Source organism: Chrysoperla carnea, chromosome 1 (assembly GCF_905475395.1).
Source record: "Chrysoperla carnea chromosome 1, inChrCarn1.1, whole genome shotgun sequence".
Lineage (NCBI taxonomy): Eukaryota > Metazoa > Arthropoda > Insecta > Neuroptera > Chrysopidae > Chrysoperla > Chrysoperla carnea.
Genome location: NC_058337.1, coordinates 35143219 through 35162052, shown reverse-complemented (window position 1 = coordinate 35162052; position 18834 = coordinate 35143219). Strand labels below are relative to the sequence as shown.

Below are 18834 nucleotides of genomic sequence, written 5' to 3'. Positions count from 1 at the left end.
GCATATTTTAATTAATGTTTCGTTGCGTCTATTTTCGACCAATTATCATTGACTTGTTTTTAATCATTTTTTCAATATTTCTCATTCTATTGCGCGATTATTATAAATGTACGAAATTTTTTTAGTTCAATAACCCCACTCAGAATATAAAATAAAAATGTATTTCATTTACATATTTCTTAAAAGAAGCCGGTTTAAACTGTTATTTTATCATGGAAAAACACAATTGTTTTGAAATTTTGTTTAAATAGGATTCGAAATTGAGTTTTTGAATATTTATAATTTAAAACATTATTAAAACTGATAAATCTATTCTTTCTATGTATTCTTCAAAAACTTTTTATAAGTTAATTTTCTCAAAAAAATGTAAAAAAATTAAAAGCTTGTATTGAATACAAGCCTTTACCGATTTTGCTTAACACCTGCCTTTCCAGTTTATTGCAAATTTAATTTTTCATTGTTAAAAACAAAAAGAAATTAGAACTCTTTTAAAATTTTGCTTGCATTATTTTTAATAAATTAGAAGAGTTTAAAAAACCAATACAACATATGTCGGCCTTTCGAAAATCTTTCACAAAAATACTGTAGTTGAAGCTACCTGTAAGTTTTCAACTCCCTATCTTTTATAGTTTTGGAAAACAAGGACACCAGTTTTGTCTTAATTGCGCCCTCCCGAGTACACAATAAAATGTACGAAAAAATATTTCAAACAAAAGTTTTTAATTTTTTTAAAAGGAATATTTTTTTCATTTAAACTTTTTTCTATCTCTAACGGTTTACAAGATGCTTTTTGCTTTAAATTATCTTGTTCACGGACAGACAACCGGAAATTAATATTAAATTAGGTGATTTTATGAACACCTGTACCAAAATTTTGTTCGTAGTATCATCAATATTTCTAAGCGTTACAAACTTGGGACTAAAATTATTTTCCCTTCATATATATAAAAACAAATTCCACGCAGTGTCGTATACTTAGAACTTAAGATGAAAAAATTTTTCATGTTCATATGATATCGTTTTTTACAGAAATAATGAAGTAGCTGAATATAGTCATTTTGAATACTCGAAATACAAAAAGTTATTGAAATTTTGTCTGCATTCGATTTTTGTCAAATTTATCAAGTTTACGGAAAAATGTTTTGAGCAAAAGTTACTAAAGCTGATCATTTGAGGATTGGTTATAGTAGTTGTGTACACATAGAAACTGTGGTCAGTCAAGCGAACGGTAGAACAGAGGCCAGATATATGTTATCAAAACGTTTATGATTTCCGTGGTAATTAAATGAATTTATTCAAGTTGAAAATATAAATTTAGATTGAGATTGTGTATTTCATATAAATAACATTTGCAATCAGTCGGTTAAATGTTAGAACAAGGCTGGTCAATCAGCCCTAATGTATGCACAATAAATAAGATTCACTTATGATTGCTTATGAAATTACTAAAGCAGAAAATTGATATAACCACCAATATAAAGCTATATTATCAGCGAGTAACATGAGCTGCATTTTATTTAAAAAAATTTAAAATCTATGAAATTGAGAACAAGAGGGAGCATAAGTGAGGGAAGGGAGTGAAGGCTATAACGCAGTAGCCTTTGTTTTTGTAGTTGAAATTGTCCAGCGAAGCGAAAGGGTAGCTGCTAGTGATTTAATAAGTTGGAATGGCAATTTTAGAAAAAAAACTTTCAGAATTCAATCTCCATTTCATCCAGCACACGTTTAATAGATTTTGAAATTTTTAAAATATAAATATAGCACATGAAAAATTAAGGATTAGGATGAGGTCACCAAAAATTTGACAATATGGCAAACAAAGAAAAATAATCAACTTAAAACGAATAAAATAGCTACTTGAGAATATTTTATTAATTAAGACAACTTGTACAAAAATAATACATGAAAAAAAAAAAAGAATTGAAAATTGATTGTAGTTTAAAACTTTATTTAAAATGTAAATCGTAATATATATTAATTGTGACGTAAATATTCAATCATTTGAATCAATTAACAAAACACAAATTACTCCTGAATATATTATGAAGAATAAACACCGTTGTTGAATTCCTGTTTTTGTTTTATTTGTTAAGAATAGAACAATTGTAAATATAGGCAGCAATTTGTAATTTGAATTATAATTACTTTTTTTAATTAATAAATCATATATTTTATGAATCAATTACACACTTCCTAAGTATATTTCTAAATTTGTGTTGGATTGAGCATTTCCGATTCAAGAAATTGATTTAATTCAATTCGTCAAAGTATTTCTTAGTCGTCCGCTTTTTAAATACTTGAAAACTAATCTGTAAACGTCTGTATTTTGAGACTATTCGTGTAATATACGACGATTTTTTAAGGTACAGCGAGGTGAGATATATTTATCAAACGTCTGAGTGGAAGGACTGCTATATATTCACTTGATTTATAATTTGTTTTCGTTACTTTGTGTCCTCTCTCCTTTTTAGCGTAAAAAAATTATTGCAATATTGATCATTTTTTAACATTACTAAAATCCAAGACAAAAACTTGCATTGAATTGCATAATGTATTTTATTCAGTAAAATTCCAAATATAAAAGAAATGAAATGAATTCCGTAATTTATTTGAAAACAAAACAAACTGAAATGTTTAAAATAACTAAAATCGCGATTTAAGTTATGACTGCTCAACCGCGAACATTTATAAGGTTCGTAATCCAAGTGTATTTATGATTTGATTTAAATTAATCAATACTTGAATCAAAATTACTCAATCCAAAACTTATATTCTAAACAAAACAAAAATTACAATTTCACATTCAAATAAAAATCGTTCTTACTATATCCATTTATATATATATATATATTGATATATCATTTTTTTAGTTAATTTTAAAATTTGTGTATAAAAAGTTAAAAACAAATATTTTATTTTTTAATTTTGTAAATTTCATTTCATATAAGTTGAACTTTTTAAGTTTTAATTTAATTTCATAAAATTTTACTAATTTTATTTTATCTAAAGCAAAGTCGGTTGGTTTTTTCGCCAGTGTTACTTATTCTTCAAGTATAAAAACTTTAGAAAGTAAGTTAGTTTTAAAAATATTACTGTTAAGTTTATATCATATGAGAAAACCTATTTTATTGAAATTTATTTTTAATTGATTTTTCACTTCTCACATTGGCTGTTTTGTTTGTTTACACCGCTTAAAGTGAGGTGCTTACGCTTATAAGCGCAATTATTGGCGTTCATCTTGGATTGCGTAACTTGTATGTGTTGTAAATGTATGAAATCAAATTCTAGCGCGCTTTGTCAGCCCTCTCAGCTTCAACACACTAAAAACATAATTTGTGCGCTTAAAGTAAAACGTTCAAAATCAAAACCATTAAGCACATTATTTTTTCAGAACAATCAAAATAGATTTTTCTGTGGTTCAATTATATTAACTTGCAGTCATATTTTTAAAAAAACCTTCATAATTAAAGAATAAATAAATATCAAAGTATAGCTTAAACTCAGCATATTTTATTTTCTTGATCATTGCTAAGCCAGAATTATCCCTTATCCACCTTTTTTTTTATATTTTATAATTCATTTTTATATTACATAAATTATAGCGATTTTACGAATAATTTTATTGTATTTAGATACCTATCAATTGTATGATGGTCATATTGTCGAAGTATCTTAATTTCAAAGTATATATAAAAAATCTGTTTCTTGAACTCTTTGTAAAGAGCTCATCCTAAATTTTGCTTTAGATATATACCCTATTTAGATATTTGATTTGATAAGTATCTATCTAGAAACATATTACGCATTCCGATGAGAAACTTTGTCTAATAGCTTAAGATATCAATAAAAGCCGAATCTATCTAAAAATGTACAATTTATTTCTAGAATGTCGTTTAACATGTATGTAAAATACATATTAAGGCTGTTAAGAAAAAATATATTTTTTTAATAATTTAGTTCTAAACTTTATTTTTAAGAATTTTGCTAATTATTTTGTTTCACACTTTTTTGATTAATTAGAAGATTTCCATAATATCTTAACATTTTTTAAAATACAAACATTTCTGATTATCAAGGCATTTAATGCAAAGTACAACAACCTATCGAGAATAGCAACAGAAATTTGTTGAATTCAGAAACTTAAAAAAAAATCTATTAACTCTAACTGTGCCAGAATTTAAGAAAAATTATATTCGCTAAAATTTTTTACAACTTGTCACTTAAATTTTCTTCTTAACATCCTTAACAATCGTCGCAAAATGGATTGCGCCTTCATGATTGTGTTGGGTTAACAAAACTAGTTTTAAAACTCCAAAAGAAAAAAGAAATACATCAATAACTTTCATAAACAGCCAGAACAACTTTATTGTCACATCTACAAAACATTAATCTTGCAAACAAAATTGGTTGAATAAGATTTTGTGTTAAACAATTAAAAATCTTAATTTAATTTTTAAAAAAGCTAAGTTGTATCCATTCATTTTTGTCAATTGCCATTCGATAAATTACTATTTACAAGTGTAAAAGTTTATTAAAGAGCAATAGATTTAAAATTGTGTAGATTATCGATATAATTTTATGAAAGGAAGAATGAATGAGTGTTGAATAACTTAATATCCCTAACAATAAACCTTTTCCCTGCAATCCTTAAAAATTGTTCCTTAAGCGCTAGTGGTACAAGTAGGCACAAAGAGTTTGAGCGATAACATCCAAGTACTTGGACCGGAATTCATAACTCACCCTTGAAATCGAATATATTTGAGTAAATCTATTACAATCAAATAAAAAATTTCAATTAGTTTGGCGTTTTCATGTGCGTTGTTTTCATCAAGCAATGAATTAATTTATTATTATTCAACACAATAACATCTGATCAAGACTGATAATTTAATTAATGAATGTTTATGAATTCGTCTTGTACTCCACGAAGATACTGTTAATTAGTTATTACTTGACCGTACTTCAATCAGTCAAAAGATGTATTACAGTTTGCAGTTTATTTGTTAAAAGAGAGTGTCCGTGAATAAATTAATTTTAACACATCATAAAAATATAAAAATCGATTTTAGACTTTGAAATGTGAAACAACCAACATTCAGATACAACTTATATGAAATATAGAAATATCGATATACAATTATTTTTTAAATTATGTTTAATATTTATGCACACTTGCGAAAAATTGGTAAAAAGTATATGATTTGACTTTGAATTATTTTTTTTAAAGGTATCAATCAATAAAAATAATATTATAAACAAATTTTATACATTAAAAAATATAAATAAACATTCAACGTAATTACATAATCTGATCTAAAAAAAAAATTTGATGTTTTGTTTTTCCTCGTTTCCAAATACATTTTATTTTTTTGTACATTTTATTTTTTTATTTTTGTGTCTAACTTTTCGGTAGTAAAATAAGTATCTTATACCTAACTTTCCTAATTCTAAAAAAAGTATTTTTCGAATTTTACCTTCATTCAATTTTTCTTTTTTAATTAATTGATTTTGAACTTAAAAAAACACTTCACGTAGAAATTAACTGTAACAAAAAAAAATTTTGATTAATCTTCAGAATAATTAGAAGTAATCAGATATAGATAGATATTAGCCGTAATTCTTTTAAACGAAAAACTAACAAAAGACTTCAATAACATTTTTATTTTACAACATAAATAAAATTTTTCAATTTGTTGACCAATTTAAAATTAAAAGAAATACTTTTGTAACTGGCGAAGTTTTAAGATGCGTTTTTAAAAGTCGCAATTTGGGAGTGAAGTAATGTCAAACTTATAGTAATTGATACTAGAGTCAAATATTTGAAGCATCAATTAAACATCAGTTCCGGCTTCTGTGTAATTTTGTTTTTTCTTTCTATTTATTCAAATGAAAATAAGTAATGTGCGTTTTCCATTGAAGTTTACAGCCTCGCCCTCATATATTATTAAGTGGTATAATGTATTTTAAGTAACAAAAATTATTAAAAGTATCAAGTATGAGGAGATTTTGATTTATATAAAGTACTCTACCTTAGAATTTATTTAGCTTACCGATTTAACTGTTGTTTTTATAAAATCTTTTTTGTGAGCCAAATCAAAATCTGGATAATGCGCATAAACTTGTTTGCAGACGGTTTTCATTGTGATTTCTTCCAAATTAGCACCATCTAAAATCTCTTTCACGTATAATTTGATTTCGTCATCCTGTAAAATTTAAAAGAAAAAGCTTATAATAAAGATTTATCATACGTAGGTATTTATCATTATTAACAGTATGTGAGAACTTACGGTGGGTGGTTGTGATTTTGATTTCTTAACAAGTGGTTCATCTTCACTGCTGCTGGCTTTTTCTTTTTCATTTTCTTCTTCATCGGAAGATGCTTCTCGCACTTTTGCTACAGCTGCAGTAGCTGCAGCTCGGCGGCCACGACCACCACGCGCATTTGCAGAATCGTTTGCTGGTTCAGGTGCTGCTTTCTTTGCAGGTGTTTTTACAGAATTTTTAGCTGCTGCTGGTTTTGGTGCAGGTTTTTTTGGTGTTACTTTACTCTTATTATTTGCTGGCGATTTATTATTTGGCTTCGCCTTCTTTGATTTAGGTTCGTCTGAAAAATCACTGTCTTCTTCATCTTCTTCTTCCTCACTTTCATCAACATCATCTTCAGAATCTGAATGTTTTTTGGATGGTGGTGGTCTTCGTGATTTAGCAGGTGGTGCTTTGGTTTTTCGTCCACCACCACCACCACCTCCTCGGCCACCTCGTGGTCGCGGCAATTCTTCTTCGGATTCATCATCTTCCTAAAAACATTCAAAATTAATATTATTACAAAAAATTAATATTGTTATCAAGAATTATTACATTTGCACTATAAACTGATCCCTTGTCATCGTCTGACTCATTGCTCGAACTTTCGTCTTTTAAGTTGACACGTTTTCCTTTTCGTGCACGCTGTGGCCTTCTGCTTGTTGTTAATTCTTCTTCCGAATAATCTTCATGTGATGAATATCCTAATGTAAAAATTTTTATTTACAATTAAAAGTAAAAACAATTCTGTGAAGATAACTTTTTTTTTCTAAATTATACTTTTTGGTATTCTAAATACGTTTGGGTATTATAAATTATTTACGTTGGGAAGTTCTACTTAAGGAGAGTGACAAGCCAGTAATAGGAGAATATTAATCAGTAGATAATGATCCGAATTTATAGTATGTTTAACGAAACATATTATTACATAAAACAAAAATTTAGGTACCTTACCGATTAATTTTTACAAAATTTTTGTTTTATATAATCATATGTTGTAGTTAATGAAACATATTTTTATATAAAACAAAAATTTGGGTAAAAATAGATAGATAAAACAAAAATATGGTACCTTACCGATCAATTTTTAAGAAAGTTATAAAAAAAAAGTGAAACAAACAATTGGCTGAGTTAATTGTTGAAATACCTGACATACAAACTGATAATCCCATATTAATACATACTATAAAATTTGTATCTAATGTGTGAGTAAACAGTGATGATTTACTAAATTTAGGAACAACTATACTAAATTTTTATACCATGTATATATGAAATATACATAGTATATTAAGTTTCGTCCCAAGTTTGTAACGCTTAAAAATATTGATGCCACGAACAAAATTTTGGTATAGGTGTTCATAGAATCACCTAATTAATTCATTTCCGGTTGTCCGTCCGTCCGTCCGTCTGTGGACACGATAACTCAAAAACGAAAAAAGATATCGATTTGAAATTTTTACAGCGTACTCAGGACGTAAAAAGTCAGGTCAAGTTTGTAAATGAGCATCATAGGTCAATTGGGTCTTGGGTCCGTAGGACCCATCTTGTAAACCGTTAGAGATAGAACAAAAGTTTTAATGTAAAAAATGTTGCTTATAAAAAAATAAAAAACTTTTGTTTGAAACATTTTTTTGTAAACATCACTGTTTACCCACGAGGGCGTTAATTAGGTGCAAATTTTATAGTATGTATTAATATAGGAATATCAAAGTGAATATCTTTTGTTATTTACGTGACGTCAAAAAAAACAATTGCGCATCAACACTTGCGCATTATATGAGAATATCAATTAAATATGTCAGATATGTATGTATGTGAAATGTGACAGAGTTATCAACACTGCCTATACATGGTATTTCAACAATTAACTCAGTCAATTGTTTGTTTTCACTTGTTGTTCATATCATCAATATTTTTAAGGTATAAAAACAATGCATTTTTTATAATTTTTAAAATCAAGTGAACGCTATTGAAAACGTAAATTATCACATTTCCTCCACAGCCTTAAATTACATCAAAACCTGAAGAGTTTTTACACTTAAATATCAGCTCCTAAGAGATAATATGATAAAATATATTATCCTCATGTTAAGGGAAATTGTACGTCGCCTGACATAAACCGGGTGAAACAGGGATAGAGACTTTATAGATTGTATTATTTAACTAAATTCTTATACTAATTACTGCCTTTTTTCTAGAATATATTCTCAATATGACTACCTCGATTCTTAGCTTTAACTGCTGCAGATCTTCGCGGTCTTCCAGTACCCGATGCAGAATTTTTTTCGGATTTCTCTGTCTTTTCAGTTTTTTCCTCCTTTTCAGATTTTTCTGATTCAAGAGGTTCAACCAAAAATTCACAAATACGGGCTGCAATTTCTTTATTACTGCCTTTTTTCTCCAAATCCAAAACGTCACAAACAGTTTTTAACTGTTTCGCCTTAAAAAATAAATAATGCAAATTACTCATCGGTCCATTTGATCAACAGGTTTTAAAAAAAAATACCTCAATTTTTTCAACAGCCGCAAGTTTCTTTTTATATGCATTTGAATCTTTTGCAAAATCAAACCCACAGAATTTTCTAATATCACGTTTAATGACTGTTGCTTTTCCAACGTTGTTGAATAAAATTTTATATAAAGGTTTCAAGTCATCCACTTTAAAACGAGAAATTGCTGCATCAATTTTTGATATTTCATTTAATGGTGTTCCGTTCCCTTCTCCAGGATTGGGCGACTAGAATAATTAATTAATAATACGATAATATATTATTAAACAATAATTAAAAATAATAATACTAATTATAAATTTAAATTACTTTTGAATTATTTTCTTCATCAGATTCTAGACTGTTTTTCTCTTCGCTAGTGTCAAATTTTTCGTCTCCCGAACCCGGATCCTCGACGCTAGCGTCATTATTTTCATCCTCTGAATTTGATAAAGGATCTTTACCATCATCATCTTTATCATCATCTACATCGTCTTTTAACGGATCACTTTCATCGACGATTGCGGTATGAATTTTAGCTTTCTCCTTCTCATCCTCTTTCACACTATTCTTAGCATCAGCATCCTTTGAATTAGAATCAGACTTATCTAAAATTTCTGATTTTTCATTTTCACCCTAAAGTTTAAAGAAATTAATTATTTGGCAAAAAAATTTACAATAAACAATTTTTCAAAAAATAAAATAATAATTTTCATATAATTAGTACTAAATTTCCCGCGTTTTTCCAGCGTACAATACACATACAAATTCGGCCATGTTGTTTGAACAACTATGTCAAATATTTCAAGTTCGAAAATGTATAATAATAATATTGTATTTAATAAAACTAATTAGTACATTTAAAAGCAACTATTAATTTCTATCTAAATTTAATAAAATACTTACATCTTTTGGCGTACTTTTTTTGTTGTCTGTATCACTAGACATTTTTACTGAATATCGCGTTTACTTCAGGTAGCCAATCAGACAACAACAATTTTTTTTACAAACAATTACCAACCTTGAATAATATCTGTGTTTTTGTTGATACGTTTTACGATTACGATGCTTTGCATCTTTTTTACGTGAACCTGAATTACGGATATTGCATAATTACGATTACGATACGATTATGCATTTTTAATTATTTCAATTTTCTTATCATACTATTTTTTTTATATTAAATTTACAATAATTTGATATGTCTTTTATTTATGCCTTTTGAAAAAATCATTATTATATTATTAAAACCCTTTACATTCAAAGACCAAATAATATTGATTATATTCTTAAAAAGACGCTTAATTATTACTTATACTTATTTCATTACATTATTAAGTAACAAAAATTATACACCAAAAATTTAATTATGGTAGTGAAAAAATTTTGAATATCTAGTGGCAGAATCAACCAAAAATTTTAAATGAGAGAGATGAATAACTGCGAAGTTCAAAAATCAATACTTTATTAATTAGGTTTACATTAAATAGAATTTCTCATTTCTAAGCGAATAAAAATTTTCTTAAAACGCAATTAACTACCCAACTATTGAGAATATTGTATAAAAGATTAATTAATAAAGATGTTACGATATAGACTCGCGATCAAAATATCATCTCCTTAAAGAGTAAAGATTGGAATATGTATAGTGAAATTCGCTTACCATGACACATCAATGAGTTTGGTTCGCTCATAACTCCATGCGATCACGATGGCCAGCACAATTTACAATGGTGACATTGGTGACGCGACTTATTCACCAACAGCTAACATTTTTTTTGAATTGGTCAGCATATCCCATTAATTTGTACACGCTTTATTTTCGGAAAATAGGGGAAAAAATTTTATTTTGGCGGTAAATTATATCTTTATTTATCGAGTTTTATGAAATATTTGAATAACAGTAATAAATTCGTCATTGCTTTAACGGTAGCAAATTTTTAACCAACCGACCTTAAACTTAACCAAGGAAGTCACCAAGAGTCAGGAGGGCAGATACACCCCCTAAAAACTCGAAAATATTCATCAAGGCCACTTGCTTGTATGAAAGTATCATTAGAGATTGAAAAACCTATGATTCAATCATAATTTCATGGTGTTCAATGGATAGTTCCGTAATAATAAATTCATACAGTTTAGTTACAAATCGTGTGTTGCTCCTCACGGCCCATCGCTTTGTGTGTGAATTACCCTTAAGAAACGCGTCGATTCGCTTAACGATCAATAAAAAATAAGATTAAAGCTAATGAATTATTATAAATATTTTTTTATTAGTTTATCGTCAAGCATATTGACGCCTTGTTGTAACTGCTATCCAAAGCTTTTCAGGATTTTAGGAGCACTTTCCTACTCGACCCTGTCATGAAGCATGTAAAATTTCTAAAGCCAGATTTCTGTTCGTATAAAAAAGGAGTCGTTTGAAACGAATTTTACTGTACATCCAATGAAATGACGCCTACTTATCTACTACAAAAGTTAATTTAAAAATTAATAACCAATACTTACACACATATTTTAAATTCATAGATATTTACATGTTGCCATTATTTCCAATAAAATTTTACTAAAAATCATTTAATTTCCTTACTAAAAATAATAATTTTTTCGATTTTATTATTCACCTTACAGTCACTTTTATAGACAAGTAATGATAAATTTTTTAATTTAAAATTTAAATATTCTACCTTTTCGTTGCACTTCTTTTTCAAAACAAAATCATAACAAAAATCTATAATTTGATTCTTATAGAAATATGATTAATTATTTAATTAAAGCATCTAAAGCCTACACAAATTTAATGGAAATATGCTCTCATTCGAATTTTCTGTAGGTAATGTTTTTTATTTTCTGAGAAATCTCTGCTACATTTTCTTCACAATAAATCTTTTTCCCAATTTATTTTCCAGATAAACCTTTTAGAATTTCTGACCTCCACTTTGATCTTAATATTATTGAACCGAGAAACTATCGAAGATTCATAGTCGAATTAACGAGCGAAAAATAATACATCGAATCCCTATATCTACTATATGTAAATATAGATCGAAAAATTTCTCGTCGTTGTGGTCGTGCACGATTTTTTGTGACATATATCTACTTCTACATGAAATATTACTCCGATTTAGATGAAAGTTTGTCTGATCGGTACCACCCCAAAGTTCTATATTCAAATTTGGTAGTAGAGTATTTCGATTTATCACCAAAGATTGTTTTTTTAACGAATAAACGTGAATACAAAAATTTTTTCCATACAAAATTTTTGGCCCAGTGGCGTAGTAAGAAGAGGCGTAGAGTTTTCGAGTGGGAATAAGGTGTTTTATTGATATACAGAATGTTCGATTTACATCGCTAGGCATATAAATATCACGAGTATGACAGAATACATGCGTTAAGCAATGCATCTAAGTGAGAGGTATTATATACATGTGTTGAAGCTTCGATATGCGTTGAGATAGTTGTAAGACGCTTGGAGAGTGGGAGTTTCTTAGTTGAATAGATTAACTTATTACAGATAATCCACGATACAAGTAACTTTTGCAATTTCATATAACACCTACAATACCTCTTACTTAGATGCATTGCCTAACGCATGTACTCTGTCATACTCGTGGTATTTGTATGCCTAGATGTAAATCGAACATTCTGTGAGCCTGTATACCGATAAGCTACAATAGGTGAAAGGGGAAATCAAAACAAATATGTATTTGTCCAAAAAAAAACCTCCTACCCCTGTAACCATTCCACTGTTTTGGCGCCAAAAAAAGCCCAAAAGCCCAAATCCCAAAAAAATGTCAGCATATAGCTCTGAATAGAAGTAAAAGTTTGACAATTATCAACTAAATTTTTAGTAAAAAAATAAGATTCTACCTCATTTCTAGAATAAAGTTAATCGCATTTTTCTATCTTGTATTATCTAATTTATAAATTCATAAACATTTATTTTACACGATATAATAATAATATACTCTTTGCTGTTTATAAATAACGGGTAATTTGTCAAATAAAAGCATAAGATTGGTTGCTAAGACACATAAATGAGTAATCCCAATATTTGTTTTATCAATATACCTACATGTTTATATTTATTCAATTTATTATTATATTCTTTTATGTTCTACGAGTGATATTTATTACCTAAAAAATGAAAAGTTCTGTTCCAAAAATTCAAACAAGACGAAAACCAATTGTTCCTGGCGTTTATACGTTACATAGGTATAGATAATAGATTGGGCTCTAATGAAGCGAAAATTCTATGATTCATTTTACTTGCTATTGGGAGAGTTGATAATGGTCAGTTTAGTACCTAGTAAAAAATTAATTTTTTTTATCGAGTTTTCGTGTTTCGGCCATTATTTAAACTGTTTAAACTATAGTGGATGCAAAAGTTAAAAACGATTATTCAACCCTTTTGGGTTGAATATGTCCGGGTTTCGTTATCAATGACTTTTCTTTTTATATGTAAGAGTACCCTTATATAGGTTCGACAGACAAAAAAAATCGTCAAAACACAAAAATATAAAAATGATTTTTTTCATAAATTCAATATTCAAGTCACAATTAAAGACTCCAAGTTTAGTATTAAGAAAATCTTTATTAAAGGCAGGTAAAAAGAATCATCCAATTTTCCCTTCGCCATGTCAATAATGTCTAATTATTCATTAATATCAAATTTGTTTTATTAACCGTAGGCCAACAGAATGCGACCAAAATTTAAGTGGAAAAAATATACATAGAGAACCGGATAAAGTAACCGAAGGAAAAACTGTTGTGAAAATTGTTACAAATGATTCAATACGTGAAGTTATTGTACCAGATCGTAAACCAGTTGATTTACCGGAAATATTACCAGCAAGCGAAATGAATCGATTAATAGAAGCGAGTCATGTAAGATAAATTATCATTATGCAATAATTACTCTTTGCTATCGCAGAACCAGAAACTTTTTGGAGAGAGGGGGGGGCAATATAATGCAATAAGAACTTTTTATAAGCATCTTTTGATCAACAATTTTCCAGCTAAAAGATACACTCCATCTAGCGTTTTAATCCATATTTCCATACTAATATTATAAATGCGAAAGTAACTCTGTCTTTCTGTTACTCTTTCACGCCTAAACGGCTGAACGGATTTTGATGAAATTTGGTATGGTGATAAATGATAACCTAGAAATGGTCATAGGCTATAAATAATCACGCCATCGTACTTAGGGGGTAGGAAGTAGGCAGAAAACTGAATTGAGTTAGTGATTTTTTTATGGTTTTTGCTGGGAGTTTTGCTCTATCATGCCTAAACGGCTGATCGGATTTTGATGAAATTTAGTTAGGTGATAGATAGTAACCTAGAAAAGGATATGGAATATGGGGGGAGGGGCGAAAGTGGGAATGTTGCCCAGCAAAGCGGGTAGTTCACAGCTAGTTACAACATATTCGATAAACAACCTGTTGTTCATACAACATATCTTCTTACATACTTATCTGAAGTTTTTTAGGCACTTACGTGGTTTATTCGATTAAAAAAACTTTTCAATGTTTGGTACTTTTTGTTTCCAAGGAATCGAAATTGTTTTTTTTTTTATAATTTGTTTAATTATTTAAAAAAGGGATTACAAATGTTGGGTAAAGAATGATAAATAAATGTTTGCCGGTGAAGAGGAGTGGCGGTTTAAAGGGGTGGCAAACGGTTTTTTACGGTTTGCGACTTAAATATTCATCCTATCAAAAAAAGTTCCCAACATTAAATTTTTTTTTTTTTTCTAAGTTGTTTCTGAGAAATTGGTAAAAAAGACTTCTTTTTAAAGTCGCTTAAAAAGGTTTTTTTTAACGATAGCATTTCTGCGACGGTCATTTACTTCGTAAAGACATAAAAATTCATACAAATTAATACAAATATATTACTGTATGCAAAAAACATTCTTAAAATTTCAAAAAACTGAAAAATTATATAATAATCAAATTTCATATCCATTCCCATTTTGTAATTTTTTATGCAATAAACATTACACATTTGATGTAATATTGTGTAGAGGCAGAGGTAATTTTGTGTAGAGGCAACTGCACAATACGTATATGAGGCGACTTCTACACAATATTACTTCAAATATGTAATTTTATTGCATAAAAAATTACGAAATGGGAATGGATATGAAATTTGATTATTATATAATTTTTCAGTTTTTTGCAATTTTAAGAATATTTTTTGCATACAGTAATATATTTGTATTTTTGAGCGACTTTAAAAAGAAGTATTTTTTACTAATTTCTTAAAAACTACTTAACTCAGAAAAAACAAAAAAATACCAGGCTAATAGGAATTCAAATAGACTCAATTGTACCAAATTACATAACGATTGCATTTTTTTTGGCGGAATAAAAAATTAAAAACCAAAAAATTTTTTTTCGTTTTAATCGATACTCATAATTATTGACTTAAGCGAGTTATATGTAAGAATAAATAGGGCATTCCATATAAAATAACGATTTTAGGATCAACTTTCGGTATTACCGGAAGTGTCACAAATCTGAAAATATTTTAGGCTGATATATCCCAAGCAGTTATGGTGGAATACCAATTTTCAGATTTCTATTATGTCTGGTTCTCCAGAAACTTCTAATGGGGGTTACTATGTATATAAAATAATGTTGCTAGGACTAGAAGTAAGTTTACTTTTTGGTTTGCTTCGTAGCCTACTGACACTGAGGCATTGGCGCACCTGAAAAAAACAAGAAAATCTGGTTCATTTTGCGATTGAAAATAAGTTTCTGAGATATCGACTGAAATTGCTCCGGGATACATAGCCCTTCGAAAACGATTTTAGACGACGTCTTAGAAATTACACCTCCAATCGTCAAAGGGCACGAATTTTTTTTATTTTTAATTGGATCAAAATATACTCTAGAAAATGATTATTTTTCAAATAAAAAATTAAAATTCAGGTCCATTGCACGATTGGGTGAATTATTTTGGAGATATCGGCAAAAATTTAGAAGTGTTTTTTTCCCAAGCGATTCAAATATCAAAAATATTCAACTAAACGTCAAATGAGCTGGATTTTTTATGTTTTTAGGTCGTAAAAATCCTCAATAATCCAAAGAACATTTTTAAATTTTAAAGTTTATTATTTTTCGATATTGAAAATATTTATATAGGTATTAACAACAAAAGATCGAATGGCAATGTTAGACGCAGCTACAGAACAACGTGCAAAATTGTCAAGAGAGTGTGAAATGCGAAAAGAAATGTTACGAACAAATATCAGCCATGCTAAGAAAACTGGTAAACATCTAAATGAAATTGAATTAGCAGAACATAAACGAACAACGCATCTATTAAAACGAGCTGTCGAATTACAGCGTGAAAATGAGTTGGAAGTACAACTGGCAAATAGTTTGATTTTAGCAACAAAATGCCAAGCTATACGAGATGCTCAAGTAATTATTTCTATGTTTATTATTAGATGCTATTTATTTTAATTGGATTAATGTGCATCCCCTATTTATGTGAATCCCTTTGACTCCATATAACACAATTCTCTTCCTTAATTCAAGATAATTATGTAGGAATAAGCTCATGTTTCTCAGCTAAGGTTTTTTTTATTGGTTTTTAACCAAACAGATACAGTGACATGACGCCACCAAAATTTATAACATTTGTATTATTTTTATTTTTAGAAAATAAGGTAAATTATGATCGTATATACTCTGAAATTTTCAAATTTAGATTCAATTTAATTGTTTCATTAATTTGATTGCATAAAATAAACTACAGATTGCTGAAAAGGAGTTAATAAAACAAGAAATTATAAATGAAGAAAAACGTTTACAAGAAATCCAAGAACAGCAAATTGCTGAACAACATGAAGCCGAAATGAAACAACGTGAGCAAGAAAGATTAAAACAAACGCAATATGTACAAGGTGTTCTACAACAAATTAAAGAGCATGAAGTACAACAATTATTTGAAATGGAACGAAAGGAAGAGGAAGCACGCATGCAAAATCGTATATTATTACAAATGCAACGTGAAGCCGATGAAAAACACAAAAAGAAATTAGAAGAAGCACGGCGTACACATGAAGAGACGAATCAAATCAATAAAAAAGTAAACGAATATCATTTGATTAAAAAAGAAGAAGAGAGAATTGAAGATTTACGCATTCGAGAATTTTTACGTAAAAAAGCTGAACGAGAGGCAGCTGTTGCGGAAGAGCAACGATTAATACGGGAAACCAAAAACAAAGCTCGTGATCGGTTGTATGAAATACAAGAACGTGCATTAAATCTACAAGAAACTGGCGATGAAATGCGTGCACTTCGTATACAAGAAGAAGTAGAACGTAAATGGAGAGCAAATGAAAAAGAAGCAGCTAGGAAACGAGTTGAAAATGCTGAAAAATTAAAAGCCGATCGTAATAATCAAATAATGGATTTGAAAAGGATGCAAGCATTGGACATGGAACGTGATAAAATTGAACATTTTAAAAACATAAATGTAAATAAGCAATGGCAAGCAAGAGAATTGCAAGCAAAACAAAAACGTGATGAAGCGAATCAAAACTATCGAAAAGATTTATTACGACAAATCAATCAAAAAGAAAAGGAGCGTATTGAAGAAAAGAGACATAACTTTGAAGATGGTATGGCTCAAAAGATTGAACAAGAAAAGAAAGAACAACAGCTTAAAAATTATATTAAAGATAAAGTTAATACATTGAGGTATGTATTACTTTCTATTCCAGAGTCTTTAGAACGAATTCAAAGTCGAATTTTTAATTATAAATATCTTCTATCTTTGTCACCAGAAAATAAAACGCCTTTTTTTCTGAAAAGAGCACTCTCCAATCCTTTTTAAACCGCCGCCAAATTAATAACGATGCTAACGATTAACTTATCATGGCTATACGACTTCTTGTTACTGCCTATTTATATGAAAGAAATAACTGACCTAGCAAATTTTGGAATTAAGTTAATTTTATTACGAAATTTTCATAATTTGATTAAGATAAACTCTTTTTTGACTACTTACGTGATTTTTTAAAGCAACTATAAGTTATTTTATGCTCGAAATCACCGTTTTTTCACTAATTCATTTTTCTGATAAGGTCGATTGCACTTCGTGTTTACAATAAAAGAAAATAAATACACAAGTTTATGAAAATTTAATTGAAAAAATAAGGGCTAATTACGAAGCATATTTGAATTCGGGACTGCTATTGTCGCCGACCACGAATATCCGTCCCTTATATTACTTCGTGGATCACAGAGTGGACGCCAACACAGTGTAAACATAAGGGTCAAAAAACCCACAGACTCGTGCTAACTCGACCTCCATTAAAAGCGTGGCCAACCCCTGGGACCCCCGTATATCCACGGATATACATGTATACAAGCTATCCGTGCCTGGAATTTCAAATTATAGGCACTGATATCGAATTTTTATTTTCAAAGTTATTTTTGATCAATAATATACCAATGAAAAATCATTATAACAGATACACCATAATTTTAAATTTATTTATTAACCAGTTTTGAATGAATTTACGTCCGTATTTTTATAGTCAAGTTTATCCGTGGCGGGTGGTATTGGATTTGAATCTGACATTATTTAGTTTGCATTAGTTTACCTGCAAGTCGTGTTTATTTATTAATGAAAGTAGTAAGTACTGTCACAATATGCGCAACTTCCCTTATTCAAATTTATTGTTATTTACCTATTTACCTCATTACAAATAATAGAGATAATACCATATCTCTAGTTATATCCTAGCAAAGTAGTCAGTCCCAATAATAATCGACAATATTTATTCGATTTTAATATAGGTAATCTATTTTTTTAGGGAAGTCAATTTTGTTCCTGAAAATCTAGTTAAGGATATCGAACGTCAATTGAAAATATAACCAAATTTATGATTATATTATGTAATATTGGCTTATTTATTTTAAATAAAAATATTTTTGTCAAATAATTATTTATTGATATTTCCTACAATTGGCCCTCCGCTTTTATATTTAGATTATGAATCCAAAATGATTTTCCATGAAGA

General features: G+C 28.7%; 2 protein-coding genes across 2 annotated transcripts; one reads left to right on the top strand and one right to left on the bottom strand.

Annotated features, from left to right (window-relative positions):
- Positions 1-5354: 5354 nt before the first annotated feature.
- Positions 5355-9852, bottom strand: LOC123302670 (protein DEK). Its single transcript, XM_044885717.1, has 8 exons — positions 9702-9852; positions 9126-9431; positions 8813-9043; positions 8527-8746; positions 6859-7007; positions 6288-6797; positions 6051-6203; positions 5355-5542 (listed from the first exon to the last, which is right to left on the bottom strand). The coding sequence occupies exons 1-8, from the start codon at positions 9741-9743 to the stop codon at positions 5528-5530; spliced, it is 1626 nt and encodes a 541-aa protein (XP_044741652.1). The 5' UTR covers positions 9744-9852; the 3' UTR covers positions 5355-5527.
- A 3059-nt stretch (positions 9853-12911) lies between these two features.
- On the top strand, positions 12912-18688 carry LOC123302591 (cilia- and flagella-associated protein 45-like). The gene is made up of 5 exons (XM_044885627.1): positions 12912-13007; positions 13484-13679; positions 15941-16222; positions 16560-17506; positions 18628-18688. The coding sequence occupies exons 1-5, from the start codon at positions 12937-12939 to the stop codon at positions 18686-18688; spliced, it is 1557 nt and encodes a 518-aa protein (XP_044741562.1). The 5' UTR covers positions 12912-12936.
- Positions 18689-18834: the final 146 nt, after the last annotated feature.